The sequence below is a fragment of the Schistocerca piceifrons genome, chromosome X (assembly GCF_021461385.2).
Source record: "Schistocerca piceifrons isolate TAMUIC-IGC-003096 chromosome X, iqSchPice1.1, whole genome shotgun sequence".
Lineage (NCBI taxonomy): Eukaryota > Metazoa > Arthropoda > Insecta > Orthoptera > Acrididae > Schistocerca > Schistocerca piceifrons.
The window spans coordinates 263,440,563-263,459,172 of NC_060149.1; the positions used below are offsets into that span (position 1 = coordinate 263,440,563).

The window sequence follows — 18,610 nt, forward strand, 5'->3', positions numbered from 1 at the left end:
GCGTGGTAGGTGGAAATGCTACTGCTGCACTACAGAGGCGGTCACCTGCTTCAGTAATGGATTGGTGATCCTCCAGCAATGACTGGTTCGCCGCTGCAGTTTCCTACTGGAATCTGTGGGGCATCTCTTGTGGGTTACATGCTGCAGTTAGAGTGAGAGAGGCTAGAGGACTATATTCTTGTGAAATCCTTATAATACTGTTGTGAGATGAACTTCAGCAACACTTCATCACCCCCATTCACCCCTCCTTTTTTATATTGCTATATATTTGTACTGTGGTTTGGAAGTTTTAATTATTACTAATGTCTATCTACTCAGGTATGTTTCTCTCTTTCTTAATTTTGACATTATCTAGAGGAAGTAATAGAATTATAGATCCCATTGAATAGAAGTAAGCATGCACACATATGCATTCATTATTATTCTGTTTACACTTATCCAAGTTATGCTCAACAGAACATGATCAGTTCATCAAATGCTTACCCTTTATGCACACACTGTTCCCCAAGTACTTTCATTGATGGTGTGATTCCTACATTGTTTTCATGAGTGATCTGTTGCCTTTCCTGTACAGTATGCTATCACAGTATTTTCCATGCTTCTATATTTGACATAAATTGGTTAGTCAAAATGTTTTCTTATTTAAATGCTTTCGTAAATCATGTAGATCGAAAGATGGCTAATGCCAGCTGAAACTGGTAATTTCTGTTGAAATTTTTTGTAATTAAGCTGTTTGTATTGATGTTTGAAGTAGTTTCAGGACAGAATTTGAAACTATGTTGATGTGTTGCACTGTTGATAGAAATTTCTCAGATTTCCAGCTGGCTGGCAATGTTGAAATACTGTAACATTTCAGTGAGTCTCATTTCAACACTGCAACATGGCTGGAAACCTGACATTATTTGATCAGTGGTATATGCCTGGATAGTCTACATTCATGCAAGTGTTGTAATATTTCAAAATTTAAAACGTGATACATTCCCTGTATTTATTTGCATTTTATTTTGTTGTTGAAACTGAAATATGTTGTTGGAACACATGTTTCAGTATTTTTCATGAGTATCATTACACAATTAAAATTTTGTCAATCTATATCATACCAATATTCATAATATTTTCCTCTTTAAGGTGCAACTATGGCTGGTTGGATACCTGTGTTTGACACAATGCATGGTATACGGGGTGAAGTTAATATAATTGTGAAAGTGGAGCTGTTTTCTGATTTCAACAAGTTTCGACAGTCCTCATGTGGAGTTCAGTTCTTTTGTTGTAAGTAAAACTGTGATTTTAAATTCAATTAGTTATGGTATTAAAAGGGTAGAAAATAGTTTAGTAATATTCCGTTATACATTTTTGTGGATAAATTTTTTGCATCTACAAGGGCAGATCAGATATAAATGGGATTTTATTTTTATTTAAATTCATTTATTGAAAAACTCAAGGCAATTATAATTTATTTTTCCATGTAGCCTCCTACTTTGGAAGTGCATTTGTCCCAGTGATGCCCTCATCATAAAATGAACTGGGTCGTGTCACCAGCCAGTTGCACATGAAGTCTTCCACACTCTCATCATCTTCAAATCGTCGCCCTCCTAGAGCTTCTTTAAGCGGTCTGAATAAATGTGAATGGCGATAAGTCCGGGCTGTAAGGAGGATGATCAAGTGTAGTCCAGTGCATTTTCTGTACCTTGGAGACAGTTAAAACTGCAGTATGAGGTTGCACATTGTTGTGGAGGATGACCTGTTGAATTGATTGGTCTCATCTTTTGCGGCGATATGCAAATATGCAACTCTTGCCTTGTTCAATAGTTCGCAATAGTAAGCAGCATTGATTGTGCATTGCTCATGCAAAAAATCAATCAGCAAAATGCGTCACTGATCGAAAATAACGGTTGAAAGAACCTTTTCAGATGACAGTCGAGTGGGCTTTCACTGGTGCTGGCTCCCCTTTCTTCTGCCACTGCTTACTGGCTTGTTTGGTTCCTGGAGTGTATTGGTGAACCCACATTTTGTCACAGGTGATGATCTGACTCAAGAATGCATCACCTATGTCCACAAACCTTGCTGTAAGCCTCTGACAGGCCCCCAAATGTCTCAACTTCAGTTTTTTGGTCAAAGGTTTAGGGACCCATCTGGAGCACACTTTACAGAACTGTAGGTTGTCTGTGATGATTGCTTGACAGCTCCCATAACTGATTCTGACTTTTTGTGCAATTTATGATACTCTCACCCGTCGATCGTCATCAGTAATGTCATTAACCACATGAATGCTTTTGTCTATAATGCTGGTCCGAGGGCGGCAGTCATGTTGCTGATTTTCCACACGTTCTTGTCCTTGAACTTTTTATGCCAGGCAAACATACACGTCCTTGATAATGTTTTATAACTCCTTCATGAGCAAGAAATTTGATAATTATGTGTTGCGCAATGGAGGGGTGCACCTGTTGCCCAGACATCGGTAGCGTTACTGACGAAACAGCAGGAAATAACTGACAGTACGCTCTCCTCACGTCTAATGGTTCTGCCTAAGCATAGCAGAAGTGTGTGGCCAGTCCTACCAACTGTTGATGTTCAGGAACAAAAATCCCATTTATATTTGATCCCCCCACATATATTGAATGAAAAGTACAATCTTCTTCTTCTTCTTCTTTTGTTTGTGTCCTTGTCTTGCCTCAACGCAGGCTGACGTGGTTACTATTGGATTTGGCAAGGTTAATTTTAACGGGTGGCCAGATTCCCTTCCTGTTACCACCCTGTTGCCACCCTCTCACAAGTTACCCCTGGGACGAATTTGTGCACCCCAACTGTCTGTGGAGTGTGAACACTTCTTAAATGTTTCCAAATCATGTAATTGAGATGGGACTTGGATACTAGCCCAGTATTCACTTAGTCGGATGTGGGAACCCACTTAATAACAACATTCAGGTCAGCTGGCTCATCAGCTCTCACTGTTAATCCGCTGGGCAAATTCAGCTCAGAGCTGATGCACCTCCAAGTGCTGGAAGTGGCACTTTAACATATGTGACTATCTGGGCATCTTCTGATTGGAGTACAATCAAAATATTATGTTGAAATGGTGAAAGTGTTTCTCGTTAAGCAGTGTGGATGGTATGAGAGGAAATTATCGTAGTCCGAAGGAATCTAATTGTTCTCAGAAAGGAGTTGGGTTGTTACTATCTGCGTCCCCTGTATACAGGATGACCCAAAAGTCCATTAACATTTGAAAATTCAGTACTTCACAGAATAATGTAGCCAAGTAAAAATTGACACACATGCTTGAAATGATATGGCATCTCAGTGGCACTTCATATGACACAAAAGCAATAATTAGCATGACAGTTGATTTTTAGCAAAGATGATGTTCATTGTAACAAATGCTCAACATGTCAGTTGTTGTTCATCAGCAGTACATGTAGTTGAGGGACAGTGTTGTGAACGGCACTGTGCAGCATGTCAGTAGGTATGGTGAGAAATTGGACAATTGCGGTAGACTTGCAACTTCGTGTAACCCCATAACCGATAATCACACAGATTGAGGTCTGGGGACCTGGGAGGCCAAGCATGAAGGAAGTGGTGGCTCAGTATGCGATCCTCAACACACAGTGTGTGTGAGAGATCTTTCACATGTGTAGTAGTATAGGGGTGAAGTACTATCCTGCATAAAAATCTTACCTTCCCGCAGGTGTTCATCTGCCAGGCTAGGGATGATGCTATTCTGTAAGATATTAGTATACCTTGCACCTGTCATGCTGACAGTTTGAAAAACAGCACACCACGTTTCCTGTAAGAAAAAGGGTCCGATCATTATTGATATGGTAAATCCACATCACACCGCGACTTTCTTGTCAAGCATTAGAATCACAACAGTTATAGGATTTTTGGTAGCCCAAATTCAGCAGTTGTGGGTATTGACAGACCCTCGGTGTGTTAAATGAGTTTTTTAGGCCCACAGCATGTTAGACAATTAATTGTCATCCTCCCTTCCCCCCCCCCCTCCCCCTTTTTTTTGAAGTGGCCACACCGCAAATGCTCTCCACGTCACAAAATCAGTGGCTAATAGTTTATGATGATGCTGGATTTTGTACGGATAACATTAGGATATGCGTTAGTACTCTCCAAACATTAGTGTGTAGAAAGCTGTTGCGACATACGACTTCACGAGTGCTGATTTCACCACGTGAAGATGAACCTGCTAAAGTCTCTGTTTCTTTCTAAACTTTCCGAGCAGCACTAGCAGTTGTGTCTGATCACCCACTCTGAGGCTGATTATCTGAAGAACCCAAGGCTTCAAACTTTGTGATTATATTCCTCACAGCAACACTTGTCACACGACATCTACCCATTGGAATACCCTTATTAGGGTGTTACGATGATAAAGCTGCAGTAGTGGATTCTCCATTCTGATAGTAAAACTACACTAACATTGCCTTTTCTGGTAAAGTCAACATGCTGTGACTGCTGGCACATCCGACTTCCTGTCTCGCTACTGCTCATTTTATACATGATTCTCATGTTGTGTCATTTACATATTGCTGTCCAGTGCCATCTGTTGGCCAGTTTTTACACTGGTTCTGGTTTCATTAAAACTTCATGTCTTTTCAGGCATGTGTGTCAATTTTTACCTCTTTACCTACATTATTCCATGAATTAGTGCATTTTCAAATTTTAAAGGACTTTTGGGTCTCTCTGCAGAATCAGAAAATTTCAACCTGCAAGTTATTAGATGCCAGTTTTCAATGCAGGTTGTGGTCATTTGAGAACCACATAACAAGATTTCAATGATACTGGGAAGTCCTGGATGGAATATAAATAGTGATTGGAGTAGAGGTGAATATATACAAATAACATATGGGACTGCAGACAGGTGATAGCTTCAAGAATTGTCAATATTTTGACAGCTGCACACACACTGATTGTTTGACAGGTCATGTCATATTCAAGGTACAAATGCAACAAGAAAGCACTGTGTAAGTAAATTTAGAACCATGGCGCACAGAATATGCGGAAAAATGACACTTGTGCCCCTCCCCCCCCCCCCCCTCCACAAAGAGAGAGAGACACACCCCCCGCCCCCCCCCCCCCCCCCACACACACACACACACACATTCTCTCTCTTTTTCTCTCTCTCTCACCATGCAGTTTGGTCCCCCCCCTCAAACTACCCATTCGTCTCTATGTAACTGCTAGCGTAGTGCCACCACACAATCAAAGATGGTCGATGTCAGACATTATTGACATTGAATATTAACCAGTGGGATAGCTTGTGTGAGGCAGCATTAACTCACTCCCTCTGTTATTTGACCAGGCCCTGAGAACAGGACTTCACACTCTATTTAAGCAGGAAGTGCATGCCAGAATCTAGGTACTGTTATTTTCCATAGGATGACCATTGCCAGGGTGGTGTTCTGCAATAGCAGATTTGCGTGGTGGTTGTAAGCGTGTGTGTTGCTTATGCTCAGTACAACAGTCCTCCATGGTCCTTATGGTCTGACCAATATGTGATATGCCAGAACTGCAGGAAATACAATAGGCATCACCTTATGTAGACCAGGATTATCCTTTACAGATCACAAGAGGACCACAACAGGATCTTAGATGGTGGTTGAAAAACATTTTTCTCATGATATTTCCTCAGAACATGAGCCATCACATTGATAAGGCTTCCTGTTCCGGCGTGGCGGGGTTCTGTTCTCCGTGCAGGCTGCACATTAAAATTCACGTACCTCAGAACAGCATCTGCTCGATGTCCCTTCACGCGGCAACGTAGATAATTACTAGATGATGTAAAAGCAGCGTTGATGAAAAACACCATCTAATATCTACAATTACTGAGGCCGTGCAACTCTAATAATGAAATAAAGTTCTGTAGAAAAACTGCCATTAAAATTTTATCGGGCAGTAAGAAAATGGATTGGCTTCTGGAAAATAATGTCCAAAATTTCCATACAAAAATGTTTATTTTGTCCGTATAGCCAAAGAAACAGTACTATTCAGTCCACATTCAAACTATTGGCAATTTTCTTCCAGTTCACAATTCATACACACTTTTCATACACACAGCAGCCAGAAATCTGTCCAGACCCGACCCGAACTAAACAATGTTTTCACAGTCATTAATTTCACCACTAATTTGAGTTATTACATTCGGTCCTTCTTGTGGATTTCTAAAAAAGAAATTGCTCGCCAAAAATGCTCAGTGGTTGAATACTGAAACATGCCACGTGGGTACTATGAAGGCCAAATTTTCACACGCGAATATCTTTCCAACAGAACAATTCCAAAACTTCCAAACTTCACAAAACTGTCCATAAATGCAACTGCAATAATGGCCACGCAATATGGACATGAGAAGCCAAATATTTCTTCATTTTACACATTATTTTAATTCTCACTAGTAACATGACCATCCGCGTTCAAAGCTAGAGGACGACTCCTCTTCTTGCAGCCTCACCCCCAGTATAGCTATCAGGTAATGAGCAGGAACTGTCTTAATTCTGTTTGGCTGATCATACTCGCTGCCAGTGAGAGTGCTCACTCATGATCATACTCGCGCTGAAACTGGCCTGCACCAATCCTTATACACAGACGCATTTATGTCATTCTGACATACAAATGTTAAAGTAATGTTTAATAAATGAAAACAAAAAGGCGATAATTCTGGAAATATTCTTTAAATACTGATTTTACTCCAGCTGACTTTCTGGCTGCTCTGTTACAATAACAATCACACCTAGAAATACGTCATCAGCAAAGTGGGTAAATTCCCTAGGATCATTTTCCCATGACAGGCTTGTGTAACTTTTGCAGGTTACTTAAGACAGTATATCATGCAACATTTAAATCTGACGAAAGACCCACGTACACACTCTCATTTACTCACATTTATTCCCACAACAGTATTAGACACAAATAATAATTTTATCTGATTATTATATTATGAAAACGAAAAAAATTAATTGAGATTTTCATATTATAACTTTAATTAATTCTGCACTTTGAGAGTTCTGTTTATGTTTTCCAGTTATACCGAAAGATAAACTATTATATTTCCTAACTGAATTTAGTTCCCTAAGTGTCGGTTTTTGACTCTTTTAGCAATTTTATCTCTGAAATTATGATAGTTACAATGTTGAAATTTTTATACAATCTTTAAATGAAACAACAAGTTTACTGTTACCAGTCACCGTTTTATTGTTTCCACGACGCGTTTCGAAGGTTTAGACCTCCATCATCGGGTGGATTTACATTAGTTAATATTACATATGTGTGTATGTTGTGTTACGACATTTGGAGGAACTTGTGGCACTGCCTAGTGGAGAAACAAGACACTATTTCAGAATATGGTTTTGGATAACTTTTGACAAAAAATTAAACTGATATTTAATGGTAAACTTTAATAAGTAAACTAGAGTACCTAAAGTGGTCACAGGTTCCTTTTTCTGTCGTAACACTTCACATGTATACTGCCACATTTGTAAACAAATATGGCGTCTGGAATCAGCTGGGTGCAAGGTTCGTACAGCAGAAGAGAAGACATAATCACAAAGTGCAAAGAATATACATTGTAACAACATTATTACAGAATAATCGTTTAAACCATTTGGAGGTGTTTGTTTTGAGGTGTCAAATATATGTGTGTGTACTTCAGGTGGTATATAAATCCAATTTTGAAAGGTTAAAACAGCTAAACATTCGTACTCGTTTATGCAATCAGGTGAAATGTTAAAATGGCTTAAACTTCATACTTGCTAATAACAATTAGGTAAAATGTTATAGGCTTCAATTACAATGATCATATTGGCTACAGCAGTAAAATCATACATAGATGACACTCTTTGAAGAGAGAGAGAGAGAGAGAGAGAGAGAGAGAGAGAGAGAGGAAGGAGTGATTATATGAGAGCAAACATTTACGTGGCAAGGAGTCTTAAGATTACATGTTGCATATATTAGCTGCCTAAAGGTTGGGGTAATACACTGGTTAATGTTATAAAATATGCAGATAGATATACATTTGTGCCAGTAGATGATGTACATACAGTTTTAAGCTGACAGGGGGTACAAGCTGTTGGTGTGATGAATTATCTGTGAATGAGGTCAATCTCTTGTACTCTTGGCGGCTGTCAATATTTATGGTAAATATTAGGATAAGAGTGTAGGCAGTTGCTGAAAACAGAGATGACACTATTGTAAATATTACCAACATACACACATATGTAATATTAACTAATGTAAATCCACCCGATGATGGAGGTTTAAACCTTCGAAACGCGTCGTGGAAACAATAAAACGGTGACTGGTAACAGTAAACTTGTTGTTTCATTTAATGTCAGTAACAGTCACGGTAAAGCCTAACCTAAAAATGTTCACATTTAAAGTTTATACAATCTTCTCCTGAATAGCAAAAGGTAGTGTACGGATTTTGAAACTGATTGAATAATATTTAATATCATTTATTTAGGTTCATAGATGGCATGAATATACAATTGCTCGAAGTGACACAGGAGCTGTTCTCATGCTGCAATAGCAGCAGGTGTATACGAGTCATAGGTAGGACACAACTTGCGGTCTCCTTCACAGCCTCCAGCTCCAATACTGTGGGTTGTACTGCAGTGTAGCTTACTGCAATAATTGTTATCATGCATTAACTCGCGATGTCCACTGTGTAAGGTAAAAAGGCTGTAGATTTTGGTGTTATCTCCTTATTACCAACATTCACCCTATTTAGAGTTGGTCAATAGTGCAGTGCATGTCTAATCTGTCTTTTGCTATAATCATTCTGACAAGAGATGAATTCAAGATTAGTTAACTCAGCTGACAACCTTGCTGCATCTGAAATGTCATTAGCTCAATAAACCAAGGTTTGAATTACATCTTCATACTGAGTTGTATGGTGTCAACTATCAGCCTATAGATGCAAATAAGTGTACATTGGCTTCCTATAAATGGCATCTCCCAATGTACAATCAACTTTCTTCCTGGTCAAAACATCAAGGAAGGGAAGGCAACCATCCTACTCCACAAACATCGTAAAGCGAATATAAGGGTGCATTGAATTTAGATGTTCCAAAAAGCCATTTAAATTCTTACTTCCATGAGACCAAACAACAAAAGTATCAACCACATATCTGAAAAACTACGCAGGTTCCAATGCTGCCAACACCAGAGCATGTTCCTCAAAATCTTCCACAAACAATTTGGCAGTCATATGTGACTATGGGCCTCCATCACAACTCCATCTGTCTGTTTATAGTACTGGTCTTTGAGTAAGAAATAAGTGGACATCAACACATGTTGAAGTGGCATAATTAACACCAAATCTAAACTCAATCAAACATAACAATTCAGACACAGGAATGCTAGTGAAGAGAGGGACCACATAGAAACTTATGAAAATATTGAAGTCATTCAAACACAGTCCCTCTAATCAACGTAAAAAATCTGTCAAGTTCTTAATGTGATGCACACACTGATCTGCTAGTGGGCTCAACAGAGTAGCTAGATGTATTGCTACAAGGTATTTCTGAGCATCAATGTTATACTTGCCGACAGGTGATATTTTTTCCCAAAGAACTATTTCTACTGCAGTTAATGAATACTTCGAAAATTTTGTTATTTGCTTGGGATTGGTTGGGGAAAGGGGGGGGGGGGGGTGCTTCATGGCTACAGTCTAGCAATTTCATTCTGTAACTACCCGACATTTGGAAAGTTTGAAAGACTTGGAGTCTACTACTTAACTTCAAAGGTCTGTGATCAGTGTCACTGAGAAAGCTTTTGATGATGCAACCTTATCCATGCTAGGGAAAGGTTTAAATTTTTCACCGACACACAAGCATTTACCAGTTGTTGATGTTATAAGTTCTGTCAAATAGATTGTTTTTAAACTTCCTCCTGATGCTGCTAACAAGGTTAGGAGAGAAGCATGCCTTGGGTTGGCTATGGCACGTTCACCCAAGAGTGGTATAACAGCTGCTGAGAGAGCTGCCTTATGTTCACTCAGGGAGGTTTCTGATTTTGTTATTTTACCTGCAGACAAGGTCATAGCTATCATTGTATTGGACAAGCAGGATTTTGTTCAAAAGAAGCAGTATTCATGAGTTGATTCAGCATGCTGACATGCAAAAACTTTTGAGAGAAAGACACACAACCTTCTGAAGAGAAGCTCCTTGTCACGTGAGACTATCATGGGTCTTAATTTTTACTGTGCTGCGCCCCCTAGATTATATGGCTTTCTGAAGATCCAATGGGATGGGATTCCTTTAAGGCCTACTGTTGGTAACATCGGTGCTCCAGTGTACCATGCAGCAAAACACCTTGCTATTGCTACTTCATAGTAGTCGGTCAGTGTGTGTATCACACTGAGAACTTTGCAAATTTCTTATGTAGGTTAGAGGGACTGAGTTTGAATGACTTATATATTTTAGTAAGTTTCTATGTGGTCCTTCTCTTCACTAGCATTCCTGTGTCTGAATTTGTATGCTTGATTGAGTTTAGGTTTGTTGTTAATTACTCTATTTCAACATGTGTTGATGTCCACTTACTTTTTTTTCAATAACCAGTGCTATAAATAGACAGATGGAGTTGTGATGGGGAGCCCATTGTCACATATGACTGCCAAATTGTTCGTGGAAGATTACGAGGAATGTGCTCTGGAGTTGGCAGCATTGGAACCTGCATGGTTTTTCAGATATATGGATGATATTTTTGTTGTTTGGCCTCAAAGAAGTGTGGATTTAAACAGCTTTTTGAAACATCTAAATTCAATGAACCTGTATATTCACTTTATGATGAAGGTGGAATAGCAGGGTAGCCTGCCCTTCCCTGATGTTTTGGTCAGGAATAAAGTTGATCGTACATTGGGAGATGCTGTTTACAGGAAACTAACACACATTGATTTGTATCTACAGGGTGATAGTTGACACCATCCAGCTCAGCATGAAGGTGTACTTCATACCTTGGTTTATTGGGCCCACGTCATCTCAGATGCAGCAAGTTTGTCAGCTGAGTTAACCCATCTTGAAGTCACCTTTTATCAGAATGGTTATAGTGAAAGACAGATTAGACACATATTGCACTATCAACCAACTTTGAAAAGGGTGATTGTTGGTAATAACAAGGTGAAACCTAAGTCTACAGACTTTTTCCCTTACACAGGAAGCATTTTCAGCAGGACATATTCTATGGAAATATGATGTAAAATGTGTTCTTCGACCACTGTATAAGATCATGTTGGGGTCAACTTGGGCTCCATAAAGGATAATCTTGGTCTGCATATGGCAAGTGCCTATTGTATTCCTTGCAGTTGTGGCTTGTCATATAATGGTCAGACCATAAGGAACATGGAGGACCGAGTATTGAGCATAAGCGACACACATGCTTATAACAGTCAAGCAAATCTGATATTGCAGGATATCACCTCAGAAACAGTCACCTATGGAATATAATAACACCAAGATTCTGACATGCAATACGAGCTGTTGGGATAGTGTCATTAAGAAATTGAGATTAATTTAGCAAGTGATCTTATAAATAGAGAACTAGGCTTACACTTAAGCTGTGAGTGGAATCGTGCTCTCTTCCTGGTCAAACAACAGAGTGACTACCTCTCCTGCTGGTTAATGATATTCACTATCGATAACCTGTTGTGTGGTAGTGCTAATGTGTGTGTGCGCGTGTGTGCACAATATTTTCATGTTTTATTTATGCCTTGTAAATGACAGACTATGCACCTATCGAAATAACGGTGTTTATAGAAGATGTCATCTGGCTAAATTCCTGTAAGTTATGCGAACAGTTTATATGCTGAGAAAAACTCAAGTTTCACACTCACCATATAGCTGAGCAGTTGAAATGCATGTAAACAAAGTGAATAAGCTGCTCAGTTTTTGGACAGTGTCCACTTTTGGAGCTGAAGCGCACACGCACAACACACACACACACACACACACACACACACACACACACACACAAAATAGTGGGATAGGAATGTAGTATTGCTGAGCTCACCCTACAGCAGGAAGGAGAAATTGCATGAGGCACGCAGTAGAGTGGAGAAGTAAGTTAGGTGGGGAGGGGGGGGGGGAGGATAGAACCCAGGAAGAGAAAGACCATATAGAGAAAAGTGTGTGTGTAAATTAATTGGAGTGAAGTGCAAGAGATGATGATAAGGCTAGAGGTGGGTTTTGTATGGGGGCTAGCAGCGGTTGAAGCCAGGAAGATTGTGGGACCAAAGAATGTGTTCTAAGGACAAATTCCATGTATGCAATTCAGAGAAGCTGATATTACAGAGGGAGCATGTAAATGACACAGAATATGAAGTAGTCATTGAAGTCAAGTAAGTTCTGTCACAGGGTGGCCAGATTTGTTCTTGGCATCAGTTTAGTGTAGTAATGTGGGTTGGGCAAATGCCCAGTGGGTAGGACATTGATAAATGGGCATTTAACCAAAGCAGTTTTCAATGCCCAAAATGTGGGCATTTATAAAAAAGTACTTTTTGAAGTTTTTACTGCTGAAGTGTATAATGTACCAATTAAGATAAGAGATGGAACAATTCTCCTGATATTAAAAGTTAGTAAATGTTTACATTGAAACATATGTATGTCATTCATTGCCTTTATTATTATGAATGAAAGGAAAGAAGAAAAAAAAGCATGGTGTTTTTTTTAAAACTTGTATTCCAACTCGCTGTACCAAGGAAGGGCACGTGTTGCTGACAGCTGCTTATCATTTCCATGTCAGATCTCTGATATTATTGAAGAATTATTATTGGATTACTGATAGCAAAATTATTACTGAACGAATTCAACAGCTCGCATGTGTTTCTTCATAATAAATGTATTCTTAAATGTTAAACTGTTTTTAGTGAGGGGAGAAAAAGATACTTTATCGTCAGGTGTAGTGACATTTGAGACAGACTATAGTTTTCTATTCTACTCCTTTTGTTAACTACTTCTGCATTACTGTGAAGATAAAATGGGAAGAATAACATAACAAACATTTAATAACAAAGAATCGATGCCCAAGATGCTGGAATTGTTCAGTTCCGTTACTGGTCAATTCCTAGAGAATCGGTGACTTTTGGAATTATGGAATCGGAACCAGCACATGAAACACCTCTAATTAAAATCAATATGAATAAACATTTTTTGCTCTAATTTTTTTGTAGTAGTATAGTATAAGCAAAAATACTTTGTACAGGCTACCTACTTAATGCAAACTATATTTTATTCCAAAAATTACTTTTAAACTTGAGTTTTGTTTTCTTTTTTTATTATTATGTAGTACCTCAAGAATTGACGTCATTAAAGATGTAAAAAGTTATGTTTACAGTCCAGTTTATATCATCTAATAGCTCTTCCGTAACTTTCAAGCAGCTTTTTCAACTTGGCTACCCAACCACTACAGAAGCAGCGTTGCAAAACAGCTTCCCCAATACAAAACATCAGCTTAAATTTTTTTTATAAGTGCCACGTATCAATTAATCTTTAAAATGCATAAATGCCTGGGCATTTATGGATTTTGGGCATTTGCCCAGGCATTTATTGTCGACATTTTCCACAATTTATAGATGCCCAAGCATTGTACACTAATAGTTTGGTGGTAGCAATTCATTTGGGTGGACACTTGGTGGTGGCAATGCCCATATAAAAGTTGGTGTGGTGGTGTGGAAACTATAGTAGAGATGGTATATGGGGTTGACAGTGTCACAAGTGACCCTGTCTCTTATAGGTTAGGATATGCCAGTAACATGACTTGAATAGGATGTGGTAGGTGGGTTTATGGAATAGGACTTTACCCTGTGCCTTTCACGAGGATAAGACCCATGTGACAACAAGGGGTTAGGAGTTAGTGTGGCTTTAGAATGGCCCCAGATGTTTCACAGATTGGGTAGGCAGCAGAATACCTCATTAGAAGAGTTGAGAAGGATTATCAGAATAATGTTGCCTATTGCAAGACATTATGAAAGGTATTCTATACCCAGGTTAAGAATGTGATTAATTATTTCTGGTCTGGGATGATACTGGGTAAGGGGGGGGGGTAGGGGAGGGGAGGGGAGGGGAGGGGAGGGGAGGGGAGGGGAGTGGAGGGGAGGATGCTATCTCACAGCTGCTTCCGCTTTGATTCTAAAAAGTCTCCCCCATACAGATTGACCACCCATGCATCTGCAGTGACAATCAGTCACTTGCCAGAATGCTGAAAATCGTACTTCACAGACAAGCATTTCCCTCAAAACATAGTCTGCAAACAGATTTCCCATGTCATACCCACATTGCTCATAATTCTTCAACCACTCCCTTAGACAAATATACAACTAACAAACATAATTAGTTTTTTTGTTTTTAAAAGTATCATTGACTGGTTTTCTTCAAATGGCCTCACTCTCAATTTTAGAAAGACACAACATATTCAGTTCTATGCATATAGAGGTACTACACAAGCTAAGTGCAACATATGGTGAAGAAATAATAAATGGGGTGGAAACTTAAAAATTTTTAGGTGTCCATATGTGAAATAAACTGGAAAAAGTACATTTTGGAACTCCTAAAACAATTTAATTCAGCCTCATTTGCATTTAGAACCATTGAAAATCTTGGGAATAGACAAATCAGTGAGTTGACATATTTTCATTCAGTAATGTTATATTGAATAATGTTCTGGAGTAAGAAAGAAACATCTTCAATGTTCAAAAACACGCTGTAAGAATAATATGTGGTGCATATCCACAATCATCTTGTAGACAACTCTTTTAAGGAAATTTTGGTTATTGCTTACAGTATATTTATTTCCTCATGAAGTTTGTTGTAATAATCCACTGCAGTTCAAAAGGAACAAAGGTGAACATAATTACAATACAAGAAGAAAAATGATGTTCATTACTCCACATTAACTGCAAAATGGGGTACGCAATGCTCCAACCAAACTGTTTGATCACTTACCTGGCGATATAAAATGTCTGATAGAAAAGTAAAATTTGAAAATAAACTGAAAAAGTTTCTCCTTTGACAACTCGTATTCTGAGAAGAATTTCTATTTTTGTAATGTGTAAAAGGTGGTGGGTAGGAATTACTAAGTGACATCTGCATTTTTTCAAGTATAAGAGTTCTGCATGTATCCATATTCACAAATTAATTTGTGATGTGAATGTAAAATCACTCATTCCACATCATTACAATTTATCATATAAATGAACCATGCAACATGAAATTGACTAACTGCTTGACAAGACAGTACCCTTGGTTTTCTGACAGCAGATGGCAATGTGACTTTGTGCATGTGTCAACTGTATTTATCACTTCAGTCCCATTTCTGTCACCATTTAGTTACAAGCAGTTAAATCAGTTATGGAAGAACTCCTTATTGTTTCTACAGGGTGGTCAATCTGAAGTTTCGGATGAGATTATCTCGAAAACTATACATAGGGTAAAAATGATGGGTAAGACAAGTTCGTAAGCTCAAAGGGGGACATCAAATGATACTAAACATGACCTCCAGCCCCTGCCCCCTTGAGTGGGGTGGGGGGAAACTTTTAAATCTTAAATGGAAACCCCCATTTTTTTATTGCAGATTCAGATCCTCCATAAAAAAGTAATCAAGTTTTGCCTGAAACGTTTTTTTAAACCATTGACAGATGGCACTGAAATTGAGAAAAATTAAAATTGTGGAAGAACTCTGATTTATTTAGAATGATCTGAGAAGGACGCATCAAATTGATGCAAAATGTGCACCAGTTCTTTCATTATGCCAAATTACGCTATTTTTTTTTTTTTACAAAACGTGTCGTACCCACCACAGTTTTTGATGAAGGGAGGCGGAATGGTATTAAAATCTCATTAGGGAATGCTTCACAATTGTATTACTCACCCAACTGTGGCGCTACCATGGCCAAACTGTGAACTATGGCTCAGTATAAAGGTTGGTGCAATGTGATCAGACGTTACTTCACTTTCAGATTGTGAACTGTAAACATCAACTGACGAAAGTAAATTATTCTTTAGCGAAACATGGCTCACTACCCTCCTACAGAGATTGTTGATATGATGTTAATTTTAGGTGAATGCCATAACAATACGCTGCAGATGCGCAATTGTATGCGGATCATTTCCCAAACAGATGACAATCCAAGCAAAAACATTATTCGAAATTGCACTCAACAAGCTCAAAATGGATACATGCACCGTCCACCTCGTCATCGCGAATACAATGAAAACGACGCTCGCACCATTACCATTCTCACCTGTGTTCAACTGGATCCCAAAATGAGTAGTCGTGTGATTCAGAGACAAACTGGAATACCGAAATCAACAGTTTTGAGGATTTTGAAGGCTCATAAATGTCATGTGAATCATATCACACTGACACAGGCATTAACGCCAAAAGATATGCAAATATGCATGCGTTTCTGCCAATGGGTCGTGGAAATGATAAGAGGTGACAATGATTTTTTAGCACAGCCACAAGAGTGTGATAGTTGATCAATAGGATTTCTGGGATATGTGCACTAGCGCCCGTCACAACTATATGTAGTAAGTGAGAGCTTTTAACTTCGCTGCTTGGAATAGACCTGGTAATGATAGAATATTTTCGTAATTTAACTTCTACTGGCATCAAACGTCCCAAAGTCCTACACAGGAAGGATGATGCAAAAGAGACTTCCAACACACCGTCGGGTGGCTTGCGGAGTATGGATGTAGATGTAGATGTAGACAATTAAGGAGTACATAACAGCACTTACATTGGGCATGGCTAAAGATATTGCTCCAGGATGAGATGCTGAACAGTGTGGCACCTAATCTCAATTGAATGCAGCTATTAAAAAGATTCTTTTCAAACTTTTTAACAAAATTTCGTGATAAGGAAAAGTCTTACCTTTCGTAGTGAGACAATCGTGATACTCTTCCTAAATGAAGAGAAGAATAATGTCTCCACCAGTAGTTATTTAGTTTCACTCTCACCTGTAGTGTTTAGGGATAGTTTTGAGTGAATGATGAAATGTTCTCAGGTAATAAGAAATCCACAATTTCAGAATGGTCTCACTTGATCTTACTGTAGGTAGCTCTGTAAGAAGCTTTCTTGTAACTGATGGATATACCTGGTATGTTCATAAAGTAATACTAGTGTTGCCATAAAAAATAATATTGAGTACAGCTACAAATGTTTAGAAATCTTCAAAGTACTTACCTCATGCATCTACACACTTTTTCTACCAATTTTTCCCAGGCATAGTACACGCCCTGGAAGACCTCGACAGGAACCTTATCGGCAGGGTGGTTTGGGTCATTTAGTGCTGTCAAAGCAGTGTCCTTTTAGGGCAGGCTTTATCTTCAGAAACAAAAAGAAGTTAGCCTAATATATTTTGGATATTGAAATCCTTTATTTTACAGATTTCTTTCTGTCACTGAGTGATCATCTTGAGTGCAAATTATTTGAACCTCGTAGGCCCATATTATAATAGCACAACATTTTTGATGAGGTGTAACATGTACTGTGATGATTACTTCCAACAGATATCTTAACTTTTATTCGGGAGGACAATGGTTCAATTCCACGTCCGGCCATCCTGATTTAGGTTTTCCGTGATTTCCCTACATCACTTCAGGCAAATGCCAGGATGGTTCCTTTGAAAGGGCTCGGGCGATTTCCTTCCCTATCCTTCCCTAATGCAAGCTTGTGCTCCGTCTCTAATGACCTCGTTGTCGACGGGACGTTAAACACTAATTTCCTCCTCCTCCTCTTAACTTTTACTGCAGACAATAATTTTTAAATTACAGAAGAGCCTATCTTGTAACCTTATCAGTTGCCAATCCAACATAGTTAGGTAGGCTCTTCTTTAAATTTAAAAATTATTGTATGCAAGAAAAGTTGGAAGTAATAATCACAGTACATGTTACGCCTCATAGAATTGTTGTGCTATTTGATATTGGCCTACAAGGTTCAAATAGTTTGCACTGAAGATGGTCATGCAGTGACTGAAATTGATCTGTAAAATAAAGGATTTCAATATTTATGATTGATACTGCCATTATCCAAAATATATTGACAATAATACAGTCGTGGTGCACACCATCAAAAAGAAATTGTTGGGACTGTGAGTGGGCTGAGGAAGCATTAACAAACTATGCTTCAACAGGACTCACAGACACACAGAATGGTGTGGCATTGTCATGATGGAGCACCCATGTAGTAGCAATCACCTTTTGCATCTGAAAGACCCTTTTTCTCAAACTTCAGTGAACATCCATGTATTAGGCATTGTTGATGGTCTGACCTAGAGATGCCAGCTCCCTGTGGACCACACCCTTAACATAAAAAAAGACAGCCAGCATTGTTTTCACTTTTTTAATTTTTCCGTGGGACCACATTAAGGAGAAGACTCCATGGTCATGGAACGAGTCAATACATGAAATTACAACACGATTGTAGAAACAGATAAAATGAAATATAAGAAACATATTCAGTTGTAGATTGTAGAAACAGATAAAATGAAATATAAGAAACATATTCAGGCGACACGTTGTTAGTTTAAATAAAGAAAATCAACAATGTAACACTGGAATTTGCTTAATTTTTTAGCTCTTCCAGGAGCTCCTCGACAGAGTAGAAGGAGGGAGCCATG

General features: G+C 38.6%; 1 protein-coding gene across 3 annotated transcripts in view; it reads left to right on the forward strand.

Moving 5' to 3' along the window:
- LOC124721086 (C2 domain-containing protein 5) overlaps positions 1 to 18,610 on the forward strand; it is a 230,532-nt gene that overhangs the window by 100,290 nt on the left and 111,632 nt on the right. For all 3 annotated transcript variants that reach the window (XM_047245898.1, XM_047245897.1, XM_047245899.1), the window contains one exon: positions 1,129 to 1,269. In XM_047245898.1, the coding sequence (XP_047101854.1) occupies positions 1,129 to 1,269 (141 nt within the window). The remainder of the gene's footprint in view (positions 1 to 1,128; positions 1,270 to 18,610) is intronic.